The sequence below is a fragment of the Gigantopelta aegis genome, chromosome 4, assembly GCF_016097555.1.
Source record: "Gigantopelta aegis isolate Gae_Host chromosome 4, Gae_host_genome, whole genome shotgun sequence".
Classification (NCBI taxonomy): Eukaryota; Metazoa; Mollusca; class Gastropoda; order Neomphalida; family Peltospiridae; genus Gigantopelta; species Gigantopelta aegis.
Genome location: NC_054702.1, coordinates 56158159 through 56180999, shown reverse-complemented (window position 1 = coordinate 56180999; position 22841 = coordinate 56158159). Strand labels below are relative to the sequence as shown.

The 22841-nt window shown below is 35.1% G+C and overlaps 1 protein-coding gene across 1 annotated transcript in view; it reads right to left on the bottom strand.

The window, feature by feature from the left end:
• Window positions 1-20819, bottom strand: part of LOC121370784 — a 28044-nt gene extending 7225 nt beyond the window's left edge. Inside the window, exons 1-10 of the mRNA XM_041496250.1 lie at window positions 20737-20819; window positions 14893-15442; window positions 13475-13554; window positions 11837-11967; window positions 10721-10841; window positions 9455-9613; window positions 4782-4931; window positions 2637-2711; window positions 2071-2142; window positions 769-930 (exon numbers count right to left, since the gene is read on the bottom strand). Of these exons, the coding sequence (XP_041352184.1) occupies window positions 769-930; window positions 2071-2142; window positions 2637-2711; window positions 4782-4931; window positions 9455-9613; window positions 10721-10841; window positions 11837-11967; window positions 13475-13554; window positions 14893-15440 (1498 nt within the window). The 5' untranslated portion in view covers window positions 15441-15442; window positions 20737-20819. The remainder of the gene's footprint in view (window positions 1-768; window positions 931-2070; window positions 2143-2636; window positions 2712-4781; window positions 4932-9454; window positions 9614-10720; window positions 10842-11836; window positions 11968-13474; window positions 13555-14892; window positions 15443-20736) is intronic.
• Between the last annotated feature and the right edge of the window lie 2022 nt (window positions 20820-22841).

Sequence of the window (22841 nt, the reverse complement as noted above, 5' to 3'; positions counted from 1 at the left end):
GACACAAAAGTCGGTAAAGGTCCTCAATGATGGCAAAATGTTTACACCTGGTGTACATTATCTGCCAGTATATAACATTAGTTCATTTAAAATAGGTTTACATACAGCAAAATAACCTTTCAGGCTTATTTATTTGTTGCAAAAGTCTTATATATTTTAAATTGCTGTGGGCAGACTTTAACCTTCCGACTACTGCAGGCGAGATATCTCGCCCCACAGCATACCGTACACAAGTGCATTCCCCAATTCATATTTCCAGCTGCTTTGCACACTTACCTGAATCACTATATTAACAGGAAATGGAAGACAACTCTGTTTCTTGTATCTTTGAATTTTCAATGGAAAATACCTTAAATTTTGGAGTTAAAAAAGTGTTTTTTCGGCAAGTATTTTTACTTGACACCAATGACGACACATCGCTGTCATTTTCAGGGATTGATAGCTGATTGTGACAGTTTATTTGATAATAAATTTGATAGTTTTACCAACAATTAATATCACCAATGGCAAATATTGGGATATGAATCTTAGTTGGGTTTTGGGGGGGGTTGGGTTAAATTCTGGTTAGAAAACCATTGATATTAGGAATAATGGACATAAATACTGGACAGTCGGCCACAAATGCCCGGAAGTAAACGTGACTTTTTCAATTTTTTGCCTAATTTTAATCAGCATTAACTAATCTAAAATATGAAAAATTAGAAAAACCCACAAAAATAATTAATGTTTAGAAATGGAAAAGAAATATGAAGTTAAAGCTATATTTACCATCAAAATTGAGTTTTTGTACTGGACTGGATGGTTCTGATGAGCATCCATAGAGCTTTGATCTCTCACTCTCGGCCACTTGACAAATTTGTTCAAAAGATGCATGACGAGAAAATTTGTGAGTAAAAGTAGTGTCTTGTTTATGTTTTTTCTGTGTTTTATCTGAAAACAAATACAACAGTGATAATGTTAGACAAACACAATAAAGTACTGGGGAAAAAGTAAAATATATTGAAATAGTGTGTATGTGTGTGTAGATATTTACCATTATTAACTCGGTAATGTTTTGGAAGGAAGGAAGGAAATGTTTTATTTAACGACGCACGCAACACATTTTATTTACGGTTATATGGCATCAGACATATGGTCAAGGACCACACATACTGAGAGGAAACCCGCTTTCGCCACTTCATGGGCTACTCTTTTTCCATTAGCAGCAAGGAATATTTTATATGCACCATCCCATACAGGGTAGCACATACCACGACCTTTGATATGCCAGTCGTGATGCACTGGCTGGAACGAGAAATAGCCCAATGGGCCCACTGACAGAGATCGATCCCAGACCGACCGCGCATCGAGCGAGTGCTTTACCACTGGGCCATTTGTTTACAGGCAATAAGACGTGTATACCCGACGTAACATTTTGACTATATTTAGTTAAAGTGTGACATCATATTACTGGTGAGGCGACTTCAGAACTTTGATTTACTAAATATTGAATTAAAATGTAATCTTAGAAGTGTTATGGGATAAACAGAATTCACTACTTGTGATGTAAAATATCAACCGTGTCTAGTTAATAGGCAATTGCAGAGTTTCTAGATTATGGTAGCCCCACTCCCATGGCTAGTGATATTCAATGTTGGGCTAGTAAATAACTACTATTGCCATGCCTAATGGCTAGTAAAAACAAAGTTGTTAAATACTGCATTTAAGTCTATTTGGTAAATATGAATATCCCGACCCCACCCCCAATTTTAGTGTTTTTAATCTCCATCTCCCTGTTTAGGTAACATATCCAATAATTACTATTAAAAAAATTGTATTAAGTAAAGTAGGGCTAGTGAATTTTTAATCGTGGCTAGTACATTTTTTAAATCACTAATCCCATGGCTAGTGGATTTTGTAAAAATTCTAGAAGACTTGGCATTTGTCTCAGCAGAGCCTCAACAAATACTGATTAACATAAACTCGGTTTATATTTTCACATTAAAAAACACTTGTGACGAATGTACATGTATATAAACATGGTTCCTAGAAAGAAGTTAACATAGAGGGCTGTTTAAAAAATAGACATACTTGGTATCAATGCAGCTAACTTTTGCTTTAGAGCAGGTTGAATTGGACGGAAAGATGACAGCAAGGAGGTCACTAGAAATAAAAAACAATATAAATTAGTTAAAATGAAGACCTAAACAAGTCAAAGAAGTTGAATAAACGTATTAAGTTAATACTAGTAATTGTTTACATAGATAAATGGGTACAAAAATACACAAATTTAACAAGTGCAGGGTTTGAATTGCATTGAATGTGTTCACTGTACAAAACATTCTGAAACAATCTGCTGCTAACCAGCCTTTTTAACCTGTCTGTTATTTCAGCTATGTAATCAGACATTTTTGTCAAACGATAAAATAATTCTGTCATAAAAAAAATTAAAAAACAGAAATTTACAAGCTTTTGATTTTGCTTAAATGGACTTTCATCCCTGCACAAATTGAAATAAATCATATAAAGATTTATTTTTTTTACATATAAAGATTTCCCCAAAACATTTATAACATCAATCAAAAGTAAAGTGCTCATCACATCCTAATTAACTGATCCACATCCTAATTAACTGATCCAGTGGTATTTCAACTTACTGTTGTCAGAATTTTTCACACAGTCTAATAGAGAATGCCTTGAACTGGGTCTGTGACATCCATCACTACAACAGTCTGAAAATTGAACAACGAAATTATAACAATACCACATGACTTGCTTGAGCATTAATTTTGTAACAATAATTTTTCTATTACTCTCATAAAGATTGGATGGAATTTCTAGTTCTAGAAATAACAAGAATATTTAGCAGAACTGCTAAAGCAATATATGTCCCCTACAGGGCCCAAGAAATTTTGTATCTCCCAACTTTAAGGGCCGCAACTGTGAAAAATGGATAAACTGCCATGTTAGTTAAACTTGAGATCTGTAACAGTATAAAATTTCAGCTCAATATCTTGAGACATTGCAAAAACAAAAGTCAAGATTTTTTTTATATATATACTCTTCAAAAGAAGAAACACAAAACCACATTGTCGTAACATTTGGAGAATTGATTTAATTATTGAATGGTGAGTCCGATAATTACCAAATGTTGCAGGATTGTTCACAATTCACTCTAGTCCATTGTGAGTAAGTGATAGGACACACCACCAAGGTCAAGGTCATCTGGAGTCAATACCGGGTGTGGCCTCCGCGTGTGTTGACAACTGCCTGCCCATTGAAGCAACCAGAGTACGGATGACGTCCCGGGGGATGGTGGCCCACTCGGCCTGCAAGGCTGCTGCCAGCTCGGGCAGGGTCTGGAGCTGTGGTTGTCGCTGTCGGAGGGGTCGGTCCAACTCATCCCATAGATGCTCAATTGGGTTCAAATCCGGTGATGTCGATGGCCAAGGAAGGACATTAATGTTGTTGTTCTGTAGGAAAGCCGTTGTGAGACGTGCTGTGTGAGGCCTGGCGTTGTCATGTTGGAACACTGTGTTGGCGTTGGCCATAACTGGAACGATGTGTGGCCGGAGCATCTGGTCAATGTAGCCCTGTGCATTCAGGTTGCCCTGCACGTGGACCAGGTCAGTTCTGCCAGTGTGTGAGATGGCTGCCCACACCATGACACTACCCCCGCCGAATCTGTCCACTTCCTGCACGCAGTTTGCCGCATAACGTTCACCACGACGCCTATACACGCGACATCTTCCATCATGACGTCGGAGCAGAAATCGGGACTCGTCACTGAACCACACCTGTCTCCATCGCAGTTGAGGCCATTGTCGATGAATCTGGCACCACTGCAGTCGGAGTCGACGGTGTTGTGGTGTTAAGATGACACCTCGAACTGGACGTCTGGCACGAATTCCTACCTCACGTAGGCGGTTCCGTACGGTCTGGTCGGATATCCTGCGCAAACCTGGTATTGCTGCGGCTGTGGAGGTGGCAGTAGTCAATCGTTCCCGAAGGTGGCGTACCCGGATGTAGCGGTCCTGCCCGGGGGTAGTGACCCGTGGTCGACCGGATCTAGGGAGGTCACGTGTTGATCCATGTTGCTGGTAACGGTCCCACAGTCTGGAGATGGTGCTTGGGGACACATGGAATGCCCTGGCAACGGCCGTTCTCGATTCGCCTGCGTCTAGTCGGCCGATGGCATTGTTTCTCTGCGGTTCACTGAGACGTGGCATGTCCTGGATTGTCAACTGTCGGCCAGATACAGAGGCCAGGCAAGCGAACACCCTGCACTTTTATACTGTCGGTGTTCATGTTGCACGTGCAGACAACGCACGTGCAGTGGTGACATGGTTTGCACGTGGCTGCGTTTTTGCGAATATTCACATTTTGGAACTTTATTGTACAGTAGCTGCGTTTTATCGAATGTAACCGTGGGAATGTGTTTGGGACATGCAATGACCTTATATTCACAAAGCATGAACCGGTAGGAAACATAAAATCGGAGTTATAACCCATTTGTACCCTTTTGCGTTTCTTTTTTTGAAGAGTATATATATATTCAAGTTCAAGTACCATAACTGTTAAAAATGGGTAAACCACCATAAAAGTCAAACATCTGTAACAGTTCATGATAAAACTACACACAATTTCAGCTCAATATCTGAAGGTATTGTGAAAAACACATCTGGAAAACTACATGTGGGACAGACAGATAATTGGACAGACAGCAGAGGATAGAGACAAAATGTATAGACCCCTCTGCTTGGACCAGTAGGGGACTAATAAAAAGCATTTGGTCTACTTACAAGTTAGATCTTGAAGGTGCACGTCATCCACATCTGGACCAATGTATTTAAATGCAGGTTTCCGACCCCGAATTTCTGTCACGTGGATTTTACAAATCAGCTCCAGACTTGTAAGAATGTTGGCAATATCATACAAACGTCGAATTTTAGCTGCAAAAAATACAATTTACGTTTATATGATTATAATAATAAAGCTATAATTTTGCACTTCCATCCTACAAAACTATTTATCATTGCAAAAATAAAAAACAACTTTAAGTTGGATCTTATAGCAAGACTCAAGTTAACAGAGAACAAGAAGCAACTACTACCCAAAAGAAAAGTATATAGGGCAAAGTAACTTTAAAGTAAAATGTGAAAGCAAAATTTACATCAACATATATCACTTTCATACATACATGTACCTTTCAGCTTAGTCCTATTCAAAACTAAGTTAAACAGAATAAAATGATTATTTGTACTTTAATACACTGTAGGCAAACAGAAACCAGTCACATTTCACCAAATCAGTTGCCATTGGTGATAATGTTAACATTTTCTAATAAAACTAATTTAAACAAAGAACATTATAAATTGCATGTTCATTATTATATAGCCAAATTTGAGTTTTGTTTTTATTTTCTAGTGTTATTACTATATTAGAACATGTATACACTGTATGCATTCCTTTACATTTGAGGTGGTTGCATGTCTGAACGACACATTCATTTCATCTGAAGAGCATTGGGTTTTTTTTATCATCCACCTAAAATATGGTATGGAGCCTTTTTTCACCAAACGTTGAAGTTGCTAGGTTATTAGCAGTGGTGTCAGTCATTGTAATATTTTGAACCTATTCAGATTTCCAAAACATAATCATAACAGTCATGCTTACATAATTTAGCACCTTTTTGGTCTTTTGGTTTACTTTGGCGCCAGACTACATCAAGACATGTTGCGACATTTGCAGTGACCAGTCAAGCATTGTTTAGTTCTTGGTGAGATTAATTTCAGTAATGCCAGAAAACACTAATTATTACTTTCATCTCCAAATAATTACACATTAATTATCAGTTATGTAATACTATGACATTTTTAATGAAAATATTTTATTATTTTGCTTAAATTTTATAACCAGAAGTAGTATTTAATAATGAAATGTATAGTATAATGTAGAACCATTCCGAATCAAAACGAAACATTACAGGGTTTTATCCAGGATACTTTGCCAGGGTCTCATGTCTGATGGGACTGGGAAAAATAGCATGAGTAAATCATACTTGTTTTTAGGATTCCACAAGAATGATTTATCATTTATTATTGACATTTACTAACTGCATGGTTCATACAGGCAAGGACCCATAAAATTCAAGCACTTTTCAAGGACCTACCTTATGTTTTCAAGGACCATAAATACAAACCTTAACCAGCCTTTTTGAACAATATTTTTTAATAGAAAATGTATGTTTATATAGACGCTTTGTTTTTTCTGTGTTTTTCGCCGTTTTCTTGTGATTTGAGTGCGCTCTCGCCCATGGCACCAATATTAATATCCTTGCGACAACAGAAACACACAGCCTTTGATACATCCTTACTCTCTCTGATCCACGCATATTTTCGACACCACGTTTTGTTAAAAACACACTTTCCACTAGGCATGTTTTTGCAACATGTGCTTGCAAAAACTTCAAAATCTAAGTGATTCCGTGTCATCTCGCTACTGTTTGCAGTTCTCAAAACGAGGCTATTACGCTAATCAATAATCGGTAAATCTCGGCTGAGGCATTTGTCCCGGAATGGGCCGAGTACATTTAGGTCGTGGAACGTCGCGAGTGCTGGAATGAAAGTGCGGACACGGAAGTAAAAATGCTAAATTTCTTTCAAGATTGTTCCGTAATTTCTGGTTAAAATGACGCACTAGTCGTACTGACATGAAATTCAAGCACTTTTCCCCCCAAAAGTAAAAATAAGCACTTTTCATTTTAAACTCCTAAATTCAAGCACTTTTCAAGATCGTGCGAACCATGAACTGATCAGTGGAAATTTTATCAGTGAAGTCGTGTTATGAAATTCAGTTTTGAGCAAAAAGTATAAAATAACATTCGTTTTACAGCAGAAGTCTGAATGACAAGACATTTTTGGTAATTTTTACAGGTGGGATTTGGAAATACCAACTCAGACCTCACTGTCTAAGGGGAGCTATCACTCTCCCTTTTAATTTTCCTGAGACTAGTTCTAGGAGTCATTTTTATCTCCCCTTAGCATGTACCGTATATTGCCGTGTATTAGCCGACTTTTGAAGTCTAGAAACACTTTCCAAAAGAAGAGAGTCAGCTTATACACGGAGGCAACAAATTGGAGTATAAAATTCCGATCGAAAATACGCCCGACCGCGACTTATAAATTTTGATCAGACCCTTAGCCTTTCACAGATTAAGTAACAATAATTTGTGCACAGTATAAATAAAACACTCCATCATGCAATATTATGCAGTTTTTTGTTCTTGAATGCATTATAAGTTTGATGAATAATAATAAAAAATTACTTGTTTTATTGTCATTTCAATGGTAAAAACATATTCTTTCCAACTGTCCGCCATCTTTGTTTGACCTGTGCTGGGACCAGTCTTTCATATAGCAAATTTAAGATACAAAACAGTGTTTTTCTTCAAACAAGTATTATATTTCTAATATTATTGTTTTGTTGAGAGGGTGCATTAAACTGTAAAGTAATGCCAAAATAAATTAAGCTCATTATTAACATTACCGACTGAAAAAACATAACATGAATTTCAGGACGATAATTACTCCCACAATTGTCACATGACCATACCATATACAGTGAACAGCTAGTCATGGACCGCATGATCTTTTGTTTCTGTGTGTGTAGTGGGGGATTAAACATGCCTCAATGATTTTACTTTTTGCTGTCCAGTGAATAAATTAATTACTTGTGTGCAGTGTTATGTTGTTACAGCTTGAATTGTTTATTTTTCTATTATGCTTTATCAGTTCTAAATTGTTTTTAACGGCATGGTATGATGGTAGATGTTAGCATTGCCACATTGATTGCGATCACGATTACCGTTTTTGTAATAATTAAAGGGAAAACAAATATAATGAACAAAAAAAGCACAAGTCTATTTGTTGACAGTATTATTGAAATCGATACAACATACAACTGGACAAAAGATGACTTCGGCTTATACACAAGGCCGATGATTTTGTACTAGATATTTAGGGTCAAACTAAGAGGTCGGCTTATCCAAGGAGTCGGCTAATACACGGCAATATATGGTAAATTTAATGACTATGCCAAATAAATCCCATAGGTGACCATGTTAACGTTTGTTTAAAAACACTATATGCAATATATTAACCAAACAATGACCCATAAATATCAGTAGTACAACCCCTACCTCAAAGTATTAACTGAAGAAAATAGTACCTTTCATGGCTCATTTTCGATATAACCAGATGTTTTTACAACACCCCTAGTTTCGCACAAAATTTAAGAGTACTTTTTTTTACAGGTACCCCATACATGTTCCAAAGCACAAGGCTACTTCACAGTGGTATAGATGAAATAAAACTGCATACATTTGTAGCCCAGATGACACAAAAATTTTTTACAACCAAGGACTTGTGGTGTTAACTTCTCCATCAAAGGTTTGGTGTATCAGCCGGAAATTATTTGGTTTAGTGCTACCTTATATCACATCATTATGGTAATATTTTAAATGGCTCAATGTAATCTAGGTTAGGAGAGCAATTAATCGCTACCCTCAGGGGCTTTTTTCATGCCAAGGTCTGCCAACCTGGTACTTGAGAAGTAGGTAAATAATAATTTTTCTATAATTTATGTGGCATGGAATTTCAACAATAAATTATTTAGCCCTCTATGTCAACTTTTCCATCTAGGAGCCAGGTGGCATCTACTTCTTTTTTTTTTTTATACAGATGGTATGAAATGTTTTAGTCACTAGAGGGCTCTTTGCCAGGATTCTTACACTTGAAAAAACAAACTTCAAAGACATTTCCAGAACATGGTCAATCATGAATGTTTTTATAACAAGTTGTTGTCTGAATTTAGACAGGTTATGCGGATAACAAATGTAAAAATGCAATTTTTTTTTATAAACCACCAAATTTTATGCCTAAATTTCCAGGACATAATAAAATTTAATGCTTTAAATCACAAAATTCAAGGATATTCCAGGATTTCCATGACGCGTAAGAACCCTCTTTGTGTCACAAATTTGTTTGATCACCACCTACACTTACAAGTACTAAAATTCAAATTCTTAATGAGATCTATCCATTCACCATTGCAGTTTCATGACAGGCTGTGTAAAAAAACATTGTTTTAATTTATTTTAAAAAAACCGGACGCATTGTTAAGTCTTGTGCAAAGTGATAAAAAAGACTGGCAATATCAATTCAATCATAAAGCAGGGAATTCCATACATAAATCAGCAACTAATTTTACACAAAAATCATAGATTATCTTTAACTGTAAACAGTCTACCAGGCGGTAAATTTAGTATGATTCTGAGCTTCCAGGAAAGCCAGATTTTGGGTAAGAAGCAGATTACAAGATAGAATCGCAAAATCAATTTACAATTCCAAAATCTTTAAATTAAAAAATTTAAAAAAACTTCTCCCAATTCAATGCCTGCATACAAAATACTTACTTTTAAATTTGGAACTCTCAGTTCTGTCAATATTTGGGTCACCAATCAGCAGCTTGGCAGACAGATCAAGATTTACAGTTTTGGGCTTAGAAACCAGAAAAAGCATTAGAAACTTCTGACTCATGATTCCTAAAGATCTGTCTTTCCGCATAAAAGAGACTGAAAAAGTAATAATAAAATTGGTTAAATAATGACTTATGTTAATTCAGTTCTTATCAAGATTATCATTGACATATTTACACACACACACCACCCAATTTCAAAGGCCATATAACATAACTCGTAAACCAACTTTCTAACCTGCAATCATACTTGAAACAAAACTTGGAAGTTGCTTGGGATAATCTAATAAATGTTATTATTACATACCCATTAACTCTTACTGTAGGAAGGAATGAAGAAAAAAATATTTTATTGAACATATGCATAATACAAAAATTTTTGTATGCACAGTTCATGTGTTCATTTGAAGACATCATGACTAACTCACAGGAAGAAAGTTGTGTTACTTAAACTTTTGTTAATCATACTATACAAAGGTGGTATGTAATAAATACAATATCATAACCACCTCTTTTTCCACCATGTTATTTATTGCACTCGCTTATAGTGTAACAGATTTATAATACCACTTGACCACTATATGCAGTCTTGTGATATAAAATTCTTGCACATTATAAACGCATACAAAAACACGGGAAATCAACTGGCATGTAGTTCTGTACATTTAACAAACACATAAAGCCATTTTTATTATACATAATGACATTGTTGAAATGATTTTTTTAATTATTACAACTTGGATACGAGTGCTGGTAGAATTCACAGCCCATCGAGGGCATACCCTAGAATAAATCTCTGGCAGAAACTCTGAGTCAGGTTATTTATTTCTGAGCAGATTATTTTCTATACTGCACACAAAAATAGTTTTTGTTTGTTTTTATCAAAACACTTACTTTTCACATCAAACCAAATTGAAATTATTTATAAAAGAAAAAATGTGTAGGATGGTCAACTATATCGACTTCGATAAGATCTCCTAAGACAAAAAGCATCCCTGGCTGCCATTTCATGTCATAGCTAATTAATAACATGCTGGGTTCTTTTGTTTGTTTGCATATTTCCCCATCAAATAAGATACCAGGAAACAATAATTTTACAGTGGTTCATATCAAGCTTATGAAACATCATGGTATACCGGCTTATCGTTGCAAGACTAATTTAAATATTTTCTGTTATTCATCTGAAAATCTGCTTGCCACAAACCTTTGTCCACTAGTTCATCTGAACACCGTGACCCACTATCTGACATGTCCAATTCGCGGTTCAGTTCCTGCTCTTTTATTTTTTCTATTTGTTCTGCAAATCCTTCTTTCTGAGCTAATACCTGAAATATAAATATTAAAGAAAATTCAGATAATTATAAACCTTCAAACTTTGTAAGTGTGACCCACAGGCCTGTGAATTAAATGTAATACAAAAATAATTTTTTAAAATGGTACGGGAACTACCTCCAAAATTGTTGTGGATCTTGAAATGATTGTGAAAAATGTATTAGATTTGTTTGCCTTTTGAACAAAATAAAATTCAATTTGGTTAGAATGTTTTAGTCTAAATTTTTCAATAACTGTTAAATTTAGGTAAATATTTATACATTGTGAAATTTAATCAAAAGCAAAAATATATTTACAAAAAAACTATATTTAACTACAGCCTGTTTGATATGCTACATATACAGCCCTTGAAATTCGGACAAGTTTGCTACAGCAGTTAAATGCTGTCGTAAATCAATTTTGCAACAGCACTATGGCAGCAATTTTAAAGAAAAGATTAATGCTGTCAAAATTATTCATCTATGATCCACTGCAGTAATATGCTAAAAGATGACATCTCAACTTTACTTTAGTACGCTTCTATACTGGAATAAACCGATTTATCTTAATTGAGGAAAAATTGGGCCACACTAGATTATAAATGCTTTTTTCTGGGATTTGTAATTGGACAGAGTTCAGAGAAAAATGCCTACAGACTTTTCACCACTCTCAGATTTGCGACGGCAATGAAATGCTGTCGCAAATCAATTTTGCAATAGCTTTTGCGACAGCACTGCCGATTGCTTCTGCGAATTTCGAGGACTGCATATACTGACGTCCAAAAGAAACTTCACAACGCTAGTAACTGTGTTATATTAAAAAATTAAAATGGTACAATATGAAAGTGTTTTTATTGGTACATATTTGAAATTTATAAAATCAGTACTCTTCGTGATACATGCATAGTGTTTGTAGGATGGTTTCTAAATTGATTCTTTTCAATTAGCAACAATATTTATGTATGTAAAGTATCTTTTGAACGTCAGTATTTATTAGTAATTAACATTACCTTCAGTTTTGCTAAAGTTGTCACCAGATTGGTTTTACCATGCCAAGCATATCTATTCTTCGCAACTCTGCTCACAATTTCTACACTCTCCAAAACATTAACGATGTCATAAATCCTTCGACGTTCAACATCTGTTTAAAAATAATAATAAAAAATTAAATGTGTACTAGCTTATTAAAACAATATAAATCTGGCACATCTATAATGTGCATGTGTATATAAATTTCATTGTAAACTAAGTACAGGGTTTGTGATGATGCATAAACCAGGTGTACTGATATTTCTGTTACCTGTGACTTGCACTTTTGACTTACGCGTCATTTATTTTAATAAAATTGTATCAAGTTCTCTTTATTTCACCCTTCTTGCCATTTGAATTACAAATCAAAAGCATACAATCGTCACATCAAGATACAGACTTCATTATTACCAAACATTACCAACTGTCAAGTGTCATTACCCAGATTTGTTTCTTAGACACAAGTCTAGACAACATATATGTAGCATCTGCAGTAGATTAGACATTTGGGTTTTGAATGGTTCCATTTTACTACTACTCCAAAATACTGATTATAATTCAGTTTCAGGTGACAACAAAGTAATTAAATAGTTACTTAACACTATTGGGTTATAATGCAATATTCAACTGCTGGGAATCAGATGACGTGGTGAGGCATTTTCGCCAATCACTGCATTTGATTTCCATGCAGGTGACATCTTTGCATTGTTTGAATTGGCCTTCTCCAGCCCCAACACATTATCATGATGTTGTAAAATGTACAATTTTTTTTTGTATTTTTGATCTTGTCCTTTTTTTGATACATTTACAATAATTTTACAGGTGCTCGTAAAATAATTTATTAAAACGTATGTATGATAGCTGGCATACTTGTGGAAAGTATAGAAAATCAAATCCTGGATCAAATATCAAAAATTTAACTGAAAATCATTATATGAAAAGTTCAGAGATTGAGTACTACATAATTCTAAATGTAACTTGTTAAATAGTAGCTGTTAATTGATTTTCAATCAGTTAACAACTTACGAAGGGCTTCTAGATTATGGAAGCCCCATTTCCATGGCAAGTGATATTCAATGTTGGGCTAGTAAATAAGTACTATTGCCATGCCCAACAGATAGTGAAAAAAATGTGTCATATGTTGCAGTTAAGTCTATTTTGTAAATATGAATATCCTGCCCCTCACCTCCACAACCCAATGTTTGTGTTTTTAAGCTATATCTCTTTAGGTGACATATATCAGATTTTTGCTAAATTATTTACTAAAATTGTATGAACTTAAAGTAGGGCTAGTGAATTTTCAATCGAGGCTAGTAAATGTTTTAAATCACTGATCCCATGGCTAGTGAATTTATAAAAATTCTAGAAGCCCTGTGACGTAATCCCTTATAAATAGCGACTCTTGAAAGTGAGTCAATTTATATCAGACAATCTCAAACCTGGTATGTATTTACTTATATATGTGTGCATACAAACACATAATTACAATTCTTAAAAATAATTGTGTAAAAAGGATGTTTTTGACAATTTTCAGAACACATTTTTCATTTAATAATATAAATCTGTAGTGTGATTCAAAACCTACATAACAAAACAAAACATAACACTTAGTTACTTACGGAGGTCTTTTGCAACTTCATCTAGAGACAGCTCTATTTTCTCAGTTTGATTTGGAAATTGAGGATATTTGCTTAAAAATCTGAAAGATGCAAATATATTAATTAGTAAAATATAGTATACAGGTCTCAAACTTAACGAAGGCACTGACAGCAATTGCTGTAGGCTGGGAGTATCACATTTGCGCTATAGCGAACAGTATATGCCTGGTGTATATTATTGGCTAGTATTTAACATTTGTGCTTTTGCAATAGGTCATGTTGATTTGCTGCAGAAGTCACTAAAAGTTGCCGTTGGTGGGCCGTTTCACCCAAGGTAATATTTTTAAAATATTGCTCTATTTGACACATTCTCGTGTTCAAGCAGTGTGCATAAATACAAGAGTCAAAATGCAGCGGTAAGGAGTCATTCACAATTAGTTTTTGAAAATGATTGGAATTTCATCATTCTTCAATGGTCATCAATTTGCTTTACACATAACTTAAAAGTTTTGATTAATTTTTAAATAGTGTTGTTCACTAGGATAAACCCTACAAATTTAGTTAAATTTTAATACCTATTCAAGATAGTTTCTATTTAGATTATTTCAACTGAATAAAATCGGTTTTCCCCATACATTTTTAATTTATAAAATTGTAAATTCTGTAGTCTAGTATTAAATGCTATAAGTGCATTGCAGGTGGTGGTGGTGGGTATTACTGTTACATTGTGGAAACCATACCAAAATTGTTTATATAGTGTACCTTGTTTAAATAACACTAGCGTAATGGCAAAAGGACGAGTTATGTGTAGATGTCTCATATTCACCATATGGTGAACCAGTGGTTCTATCCGTCTACCAAAGATGTAACTGATATGGATGAAATGTCACACAACAGTTTTTAACTATTTTACTTGAATGTATTGTTTTTGGGGGGCGGGGCAGGGGGGGGGGGGGTAGGTAAAGAGAAAAAATTTGATTTAGACTTTAAAATCTGCCCTTAATAAACAGTTTAACAGGTATTTTTGGTATATTTTTATTGAAAGAAGGGAATATTTGTTTAACGATACTTCAACCCATTGTAAACTATATTATTTGGTTTTGACAATGTTCTACTAAATTTCTGCTACATGGGATGGAAACAAAAATCCAAGAATGCATCCACTGTTGGGGCTTGATCAGGTCTACAACCCAAACGCTCAACTGCCAAGCACTCTACCAACTGATCCCACCACTGCACTTTTTCATTGTCATTCAACTGCCATTAATATATAACGGGTGAGATAGTTGTCGGGATCATGAAAACATAAATGTGTCTGCTGAGGGCAGTCAATCATGACCCATTTCACCTCAGACAACCACTCTGCTATGTTTCTCATTTACGCTTATATTGGTTACAAACTAATAATAAGACTAAAAAATATTTAAATTCATTAATACTTCCGGCAAAGTAGACCAAGGGATTTTTCTTTTCTTGAGTTTGTTGATGTTTTCCCATTGTCACTCTCTTGCGATGAACAAAGAAGTTCAAAATCATAATCATTGGTATCTTGTGATTTACATTCTTGCTGACTTGCTGCTATTTGACTTTGCATTTTTCTGATCTCAGGACTAACGGCACTGAAGAGCATTTTCAAATTAGCAGTTGGAGTCAAAGGCGCTTCTTCTGAACACGAATTTCCTGAATTTGTTGGAGTCACTGGTCGACTGTTGTTATTTTGATCATAAACATCTCTTTCAACTAGATGTCTAGGTTTCAATGACAACATTGTGTTTGCATTTTCATTATTTTCTTTGTTTAAACTATTAAATAATTTGTAACTTTGTTGATTACAATCTACATTAGAAGTTCTGACATTTATATCACTGTGATCCATGTTTTCACTAAATGGTATACGGTGGTCAAGTTTTATGTCATCATCACATTCTTCATCATCCAATATTGAAGTCCCAAGCTTTGGGGAAAAGTGTTCTGCAACCAATGCCATTTCTGAAAAAGTTAAAAAATAAATTAGATTTTGCAAGCATGTACAAAAATAAATAAATATGTACAAAGTTTCTACGAACATGCATTAGCTGGTTGGAGTAAACATAAAATGATGATTAGGGATTGGAATTTGACAAAGTACTGGGGAGAGTTGGTAACACTAACAGGAAACCTGACTAGAATTTATTAAAACTAGTTGTAACTATATTGTGCTTCAGAAAAGATGCTAGGTCTTTGGTTATGGAGGTGATATTGCAGTTTTAAAGAATGCTGGTCAACTCTCCCAAAACTTTAGTCCATAAATAATTGTGACAAAATAAAAAATTAAAAAATAGACATCTATAACTTTGGTGTCATTTTATTTGTTAATATTACAGTGAATGTCTGTTATTAACTTATTACGATCACCTATTAAATGGCTTTATATTGAGGAGACCCTAATATCGGATAAATAACAATCTATTACAATCACCGGCCTCGGTGGCGTCGTGGCAGGCCATCGGTCTACAGGCTGGTAGGTACTGGGTTCGGATCCCAGTCAAGGCATGGGTTTTTTAATCCAGATACCGACTCCAAACCCTGAGTGAGTGCTCCGCAAGGCTCAATGGGTAGGTGTAAACCACTTGCACCGACCAGTGATTCATAACTGGTTCAACAAAGGCCATGGTTTGTGCTATCCTGCCTGTGGGAAGCGCAAATAAAAGATCCCTTGCTACCTGTCATAAAAGAGTAGCATATGTGGCGACAGCGGGTTTCCTCTCAAAATCTGTGTGGTCCGTAACCATATGTCTGACACCATATAACCGTAAATAAAATGTGTTGAGTGTGTCGTTAAATAAAACATTTCTTTCTTTCTTTCTATTACAATCAGGGCTAGCTCTGGCACTTGCCAAATTCACCAACTGCAAATTTTGAAAGCAATTGGCAAATTTTATTTGCATTTGGCGAAATAATTTTATGTACTGACATTTTTTTGAAAATAATTCTTGATTTCTGCAATTTTTGTACTTTGATGGACAATTTGGCGAAATATTTTGTTCACCCAGAGCAAGCCCTGACAATGATCTGTCAAGCCTATTTTAATGTTTGTGGATTTGCCCCTCATTTCCTCAAAGCAATGATCAGGCAAGGCTTTTGGACTCCCAACTGGTGTGCATATTCAACAATATTTAATGCACATTATTGCTTAAAATATTGGTATATATTAATTAAGAAAACGGTAATTATGGTGTGAGTTGACTACACCGTGTTGGGTGAGTTGACCTGCTACCGTTTTAAACAACTGCCCTCACTATTCATTATTATTATTATCATTATTTTTTTTAACAATTTTTACAAAATTACATTTTAAAACCAGACTACTTGAAATAGCGCCATCTGCAATGTTCTGTTGTCAACTCACTGACAAAAAAAATATTAAATTAAATTTAGTAAAATAATGTTATTAATATTTTAATTATTTGGATGCTTGAAGGTGGACCAGGATAGCATTATCCAAAAATTTGGTAGCGACGAGCAAGCAAAGGGCCGCTAATCTAAACGCATTTTTCCATTTTGACAAGATTGCGTCTCAGATTACATACATCTTTACGTACATTAACGACTTGGGTAATAATGGGAATTGTGCCGAATATGTAAACTAGGGCGATGAAATCACGTGACTCTTGCCATTTTAGAGCGAAGTAGATATCGATGACTTTTTTTTTTTTTTTTTACAAACATTGATAAACACTTTAAAGGCATTTAAACATCCAGACGCAACTTCATATGTTTATAATATGATGGGAAATACTTTTAACAAATGATATTCACCAGGCACATATTTTAAAACAACCGTATTCATAGTTTGTTTATTTATGAAACGTTGGTACCGAGTAGTTATGGTGACCGGAAAAATACCTTGCAAGGGACGTAACTTCTCTGGAATACCTTGCAAGGGACATAACTTATCTGGACGTACACGTCACTAATAATATCGCTATACGTCCGTAAATGATATATAAATAACGTGGTAGACGTTCAATAAAGCTTTTATAGGTTTAATTAATACCAAATTAGTTTGTTTTTGAAGAATAAATCACATTGAAAAAGTATTGAGTCACTGAGGACCAGAATGTTTTTGTAGTGTTTAACAGAAATAAAAATAATATAATATACAGCCATTAGCCAAAAGTTTTCAGTGATAGTTGTAGAACAATTGCACACTTCTAGTTCAAAGTTTACTTCTTTATTATTTTTTTTATTTGGGGGGGGGGGGGTGTCTTTGGAACATATTTAATCACTGAGTGTGAATAAAAGAAATTGTAGATTTCTTTACATAAATTAAAATAAAATATAATAATTAGCCAAAATTGCGTTTTTTGTTTCATTACTAAAAACATGCTTGTTTTATTTAGGTATTGAAACTATTTCCTCATTCCAGCAGTGCACCACGACTTGTATATGTGTAGCCCGAGTACTCTGACTGTAAGAGAGCTAGACGGACATTTGGACATAAATACACTCTCATTAGTCAGAGACCAAGCTATGTATTTTTTTGGCAGTTCCCGACAACCAAAAAGTTGGCAAAGATTTCCACTAATACCACAACAATCCTGTTTGACGTCAAATACCTTTACATCCACATATTAATCACTAATACACATACTACAAAAAGAAATCCGACAGCACCCACATTCAGCTACGCTTCGTGACACTGTCGCAAGAATTACAAAGCTCGGTGACCTATTTCGTGACGTAGATCACATGATCGCCCACTGGGCGATTCCACCTTTTGCAACAGTTACAGGGGCCATCTCATACCAAGCGACGTTACAACATGGAAGAGTTGGGTAATGGTTTCCTCTCTAACACAGTGATAAAATTACCAAATATTTGACATCCAGTAGCCGATGATTAATGAATCAATGTGCTGTAGTGGTGTCGTTACAAAAAACTTACTTTTTTGGGTGATTGTCGGGCACTTGTCGTTTTGAAACAGCCCCTGGAAGACGGAATGACTGAGTGGGCGATCATGTGACGCATCGTCACGATATAGGTCGGCGAACTGAGAATTCTGCCGAAGCTTAGCTGAGTGTGGGTGCTGTCAGGTTTCTTTCTGTAGTGTGTGTATTAGTGATTAATATCTGAATTTCTTTTAATCAATCAACTCGAAAATGATCGATGTAAAGGTATTTGACGTCAAACATAGGATTGTTGTGGTATTAGAGCGGAAATATTTGCCAACTTTTTGGTTGTCAGGAATTGCCAAAATAATACATAGCTTGGTCTCTGACTGTAATGAGAGCGTATTTATGTCCAAATGTCCGTCTAGCTCTCTTACAGTCAGAGTACTCGGGCTACTATATGTGCTATCCTGTCTGTCGGAAAGTGCATATAAAAGATCCCTTGCTGCTTATGGAAACATGTAGCCGGTTTCCTCTCTAAGACTATATTACAAAATTACCACATGTCTGAAATCTAATAGCCGATGATTAATAAATCAGTGTGCTCTAGTGGTGTCGTTAACCAAAACAAACTTTGAAACCATTTTTGTTTGTTCATCCAGTAATGTTGTCTTAAGTCATAATAACTTGGATTTTAAAATAATTCTGATATCAAAACTCGATTCATAATCTTGTAACAAGATGCTTTCAAAATCAACTGCTGCTTGTAAACGGTCTTTCAGCAAACTAAACCAGCTAAAAACACTGCAAAGAAATAGAATGTCACAGGAAACTCTTCAGTCTGTACTGTGCATTATGCATCTTGGCCCTGAAATAGAAAGTTTTGATCCAGAAGAAAGTATTCAACACTAGATTGAGTGTGCAAAAGGTACACCCGGTGACTCCATGTACATGAACACAGTCTTCCTAGTGTGAATTTCTGTGGAAGAGGTGGTGGAACTTGATTAATAATTCTTGACCGTTGGACAAATTTAATGACATGGTTTTTATTCTTGTGTGTTTTATGCTCTTGCTTGTCTGGCGTAAAATGAGAATTACAACATGATTTAATTGTTTGTTTCATTTTACTGTTATAACTTATATTTGTAAATTTGTAATGTTACAAATTATATAAAAATTCCAGTTATAATTGATCAGGAATTTGGGCCAGTGCTTTCTCTTGGTGGGCCAGTGTTTTTGTAAACCCACTAGCCCTGTGGCTAGTGACCTTTCAAAACATTTATCATATTCTATTTAATGCATGTTTTATGTGTGTGTGTGTGTGATAGCTATATACAAATTACTATGTGCAACTGAATTGCAAATACATGTAATGTTGTAAAATGTTGGTGATGGGAAAGCCTTTCAGCTCAATAAATACATACATAAATGTTTGGTTTTTCCCATACTACCCAGTTGGATACTAACATTTCAAAATCTGGTATCCCACCTGAGAATTTAGTATTATATGGTATCCCGGTGGGATACTGGGTTCTTGAAGTCTGGTATCCAAAATTAAATTCTGGTATCCCTGGGATATCGGGATACCGTTAATCTCGAACACTGTATACCAATAAATAAACAGTTTAGTAAATTTGTATGAGTATTAGTAAATTTTATCACCAATTATGTATATATCCTTAGTAGAAATAATATATATAATTTGATTATTAATATGTAGCAACACTATAAGAAGTTTTCACTTTTTGACATTTCACAGACGGGTCACATGTTTGACAGGCAGCTAAAAATACAGTGGAGTGACTAAAAATATTGAAATTGTGAGGATAGTTTGGTGAGCTAACAAGTAAAATTGTCTCCTTTTTTTTTGTTTGTTATACTGCTTCATTTTAGTGTGATACGGTGAAGACGTGTTTTTGCCAAAACCACGAAATTAGCCTCTGCAATACCTGTGGAATCGTCATTTTTCAAATTAAAACTTTTTGTTTATTTTTCTTCTAATTAGATCCATTTGCTTCAGTTTACATAAAAAAGGTTTTTAACTAGTGTTTAAAAAAAATGCTTGTTCTATGCTACATTGTCATTTGAGTTGAAATGTTTTTAAATGTGTTTAACATTTATTTCATATTATACTATTGTTTATTGCTAATTATATCCCAGTTACTACTTACCGTGTGATATAAAATCCTTCAAAACTTAAAATGTTTACATTAAAACACGAGTTATCCATAACGTCTGCTGACATGAATAAAACAACTTGGAAATCGACAGTCACACTGGCACCAACACGACTAATCTATTGTGTGGGTCTACTAACTACAATAATTTTATGTGTAATCAAACTATATCACATTAATGGCTAGATATGTCACAATTAATATATAGTCCACATAAATATATTTGTACACTTACCTGAAGTAATTAGTCTTACGCAAACTACTAGTATTCATATATTTTTCCGCGTTACTCAACTCGTCTGTACTGCACGTTCAAAATTGGCGCGTGATTGTGACCTGCTGGGCCCCAACTGGGCTGAAGCTGTATAATCTAAACAAGCATGGCTACGCGCGCAAAATACAATTTTGTACTTCAAATGTTTACCAGAAACAAAAAAGGGGCGGTGCCCATCATGACGATCCTGCCTCATTATTTAAAAAAAAAAAAAATATATATATATATATATATATATATATATTATATATTTATAAACGGTAAACTTCATCAAGGATTTATATCTATCAAAACAATTCTAACCCTGGATTTTTTTTTCTACAGAATATTACAAACCATTTATCACAGCTAGATATATTATTCAGCAGCGGTTCTAGAGTGGCGTTCACGGTTCAGGGTTATGGCAACTATCACGTTACATACACACACAGACACACAGACACACAGACACACACACATTTTCAACTATTTTAAGATAGATCAGATCCTAGAAACTCTTGACAAACAATCTCACCCTTCCCAACAGCGTTTAGTAACGCATCCCATGTCACCCCCGTCCCTAGTCCGCAGAGACGTAGTAAATGTGGATTTTAGAAAAGTATTGACTTACATGCCCCGTTCACTACCCCGTCCCTATTGGCCTTATATATATATATATTTTTATTATTATTATTATTATTATTATTATTATTTTAATGCACCATATCAAACAAATAATAGTAATTTTTTAACTAATTTGATTTGTATCTAGTTGTGATTTAATATATTTCGGTGGTTTTTGTTTTAACAAAAACTATGAGTTCCTAAATTAATTTAAAACGGGGTATTTTTTTTTTTTTTTTTTTTACCTTGTTGCCAGTATCAGATATAATCTAAGTAATCATTTGCGTAATATTCATGTACATACCTCTTAGGAAGTAATGTTATTTAGCATTTGAGCTAGCCTTGTTGCGAGGATCTTCTTATTAAACAGGGTGCACCGCTACCGTGGACATTGCAATAGTTATTGCAGTCAGTTAATTTAGTACCCGTTTGGTATAAAATCCAATCTGTCAAGACATTATTTGGCGCGACATTCCGCGAAATGGTTACCAAGACCAGCCCACCAAATATCAACCAATAAGAATTGTTAAATAATCAATGATTGACAGATAAAAATTAAACCAGCCAATCAGATATGGAATACATTCGGATCAAAGGTTAACTACATGTCCAAACCAAAATGTAAACAAAGGTCTGTGGGTTGCGAGGGAAAACATGTCTGGGCGAAAGTAGTCACGTGGACGGTAACCTTTTGTGTAAGCTTATAGCAAAGAATAAGCCAAAGCTAGTGCTGACGAAGTAGACTACACATGAACTGCATATGAGATTAGACAAGTAATCGCGGGAGAAATTTGCCGGGAAAATACATACACTATACAAGCGACTACAGGCATACACACTTGTTGCAAATGGCCATATCTTTGTTGTGTACTTGGGGCGGGATTTAGCTCAGTCGGTTGAGTGCTCGTTTGAAGTGCTTGCGTCGCAGGATCGAACGACCTCGGTGGATCCATTCAACTGATTGGATTTTTTTCTCGTTCCAACCAGTGCACCACGACTGGTCAAAGATCGTGGTATGTGCTTTCCTGTTTGTGGGAAAGTGCAAATATATAAAAGATCCTTGCTACATTAAGAAAATGTGGCGGGTTTCCTCTGATGACTACGAGTCAGAATTACCAAATGTCTGACATCCAATATAGCCGATGGTCAATTAATCAATGGGCTCTAGTGGTGTCGTTAAACATAAAAAATATATAATTATATCGAAAATTATTAAAAATGTGATGTTGTCAAGGCAGATACTGGTAATCTGACATGCTAATAAACGGACGCTATTTGTGTGTAGGACGAGATTTACGCATTCGGTTGAGGTGCATGCGTCTTAGGGTCGAACCACCTCGGTAGTACCATACAACGTATTGACTTTTTTCTCGTTCCAACCAGTGCACTACAACTGGTCAAAGTGGGAAAGTGTATATAAATGATCCCTTGCTGCATTAGGAACAATTTAACGGGTTTCCTCC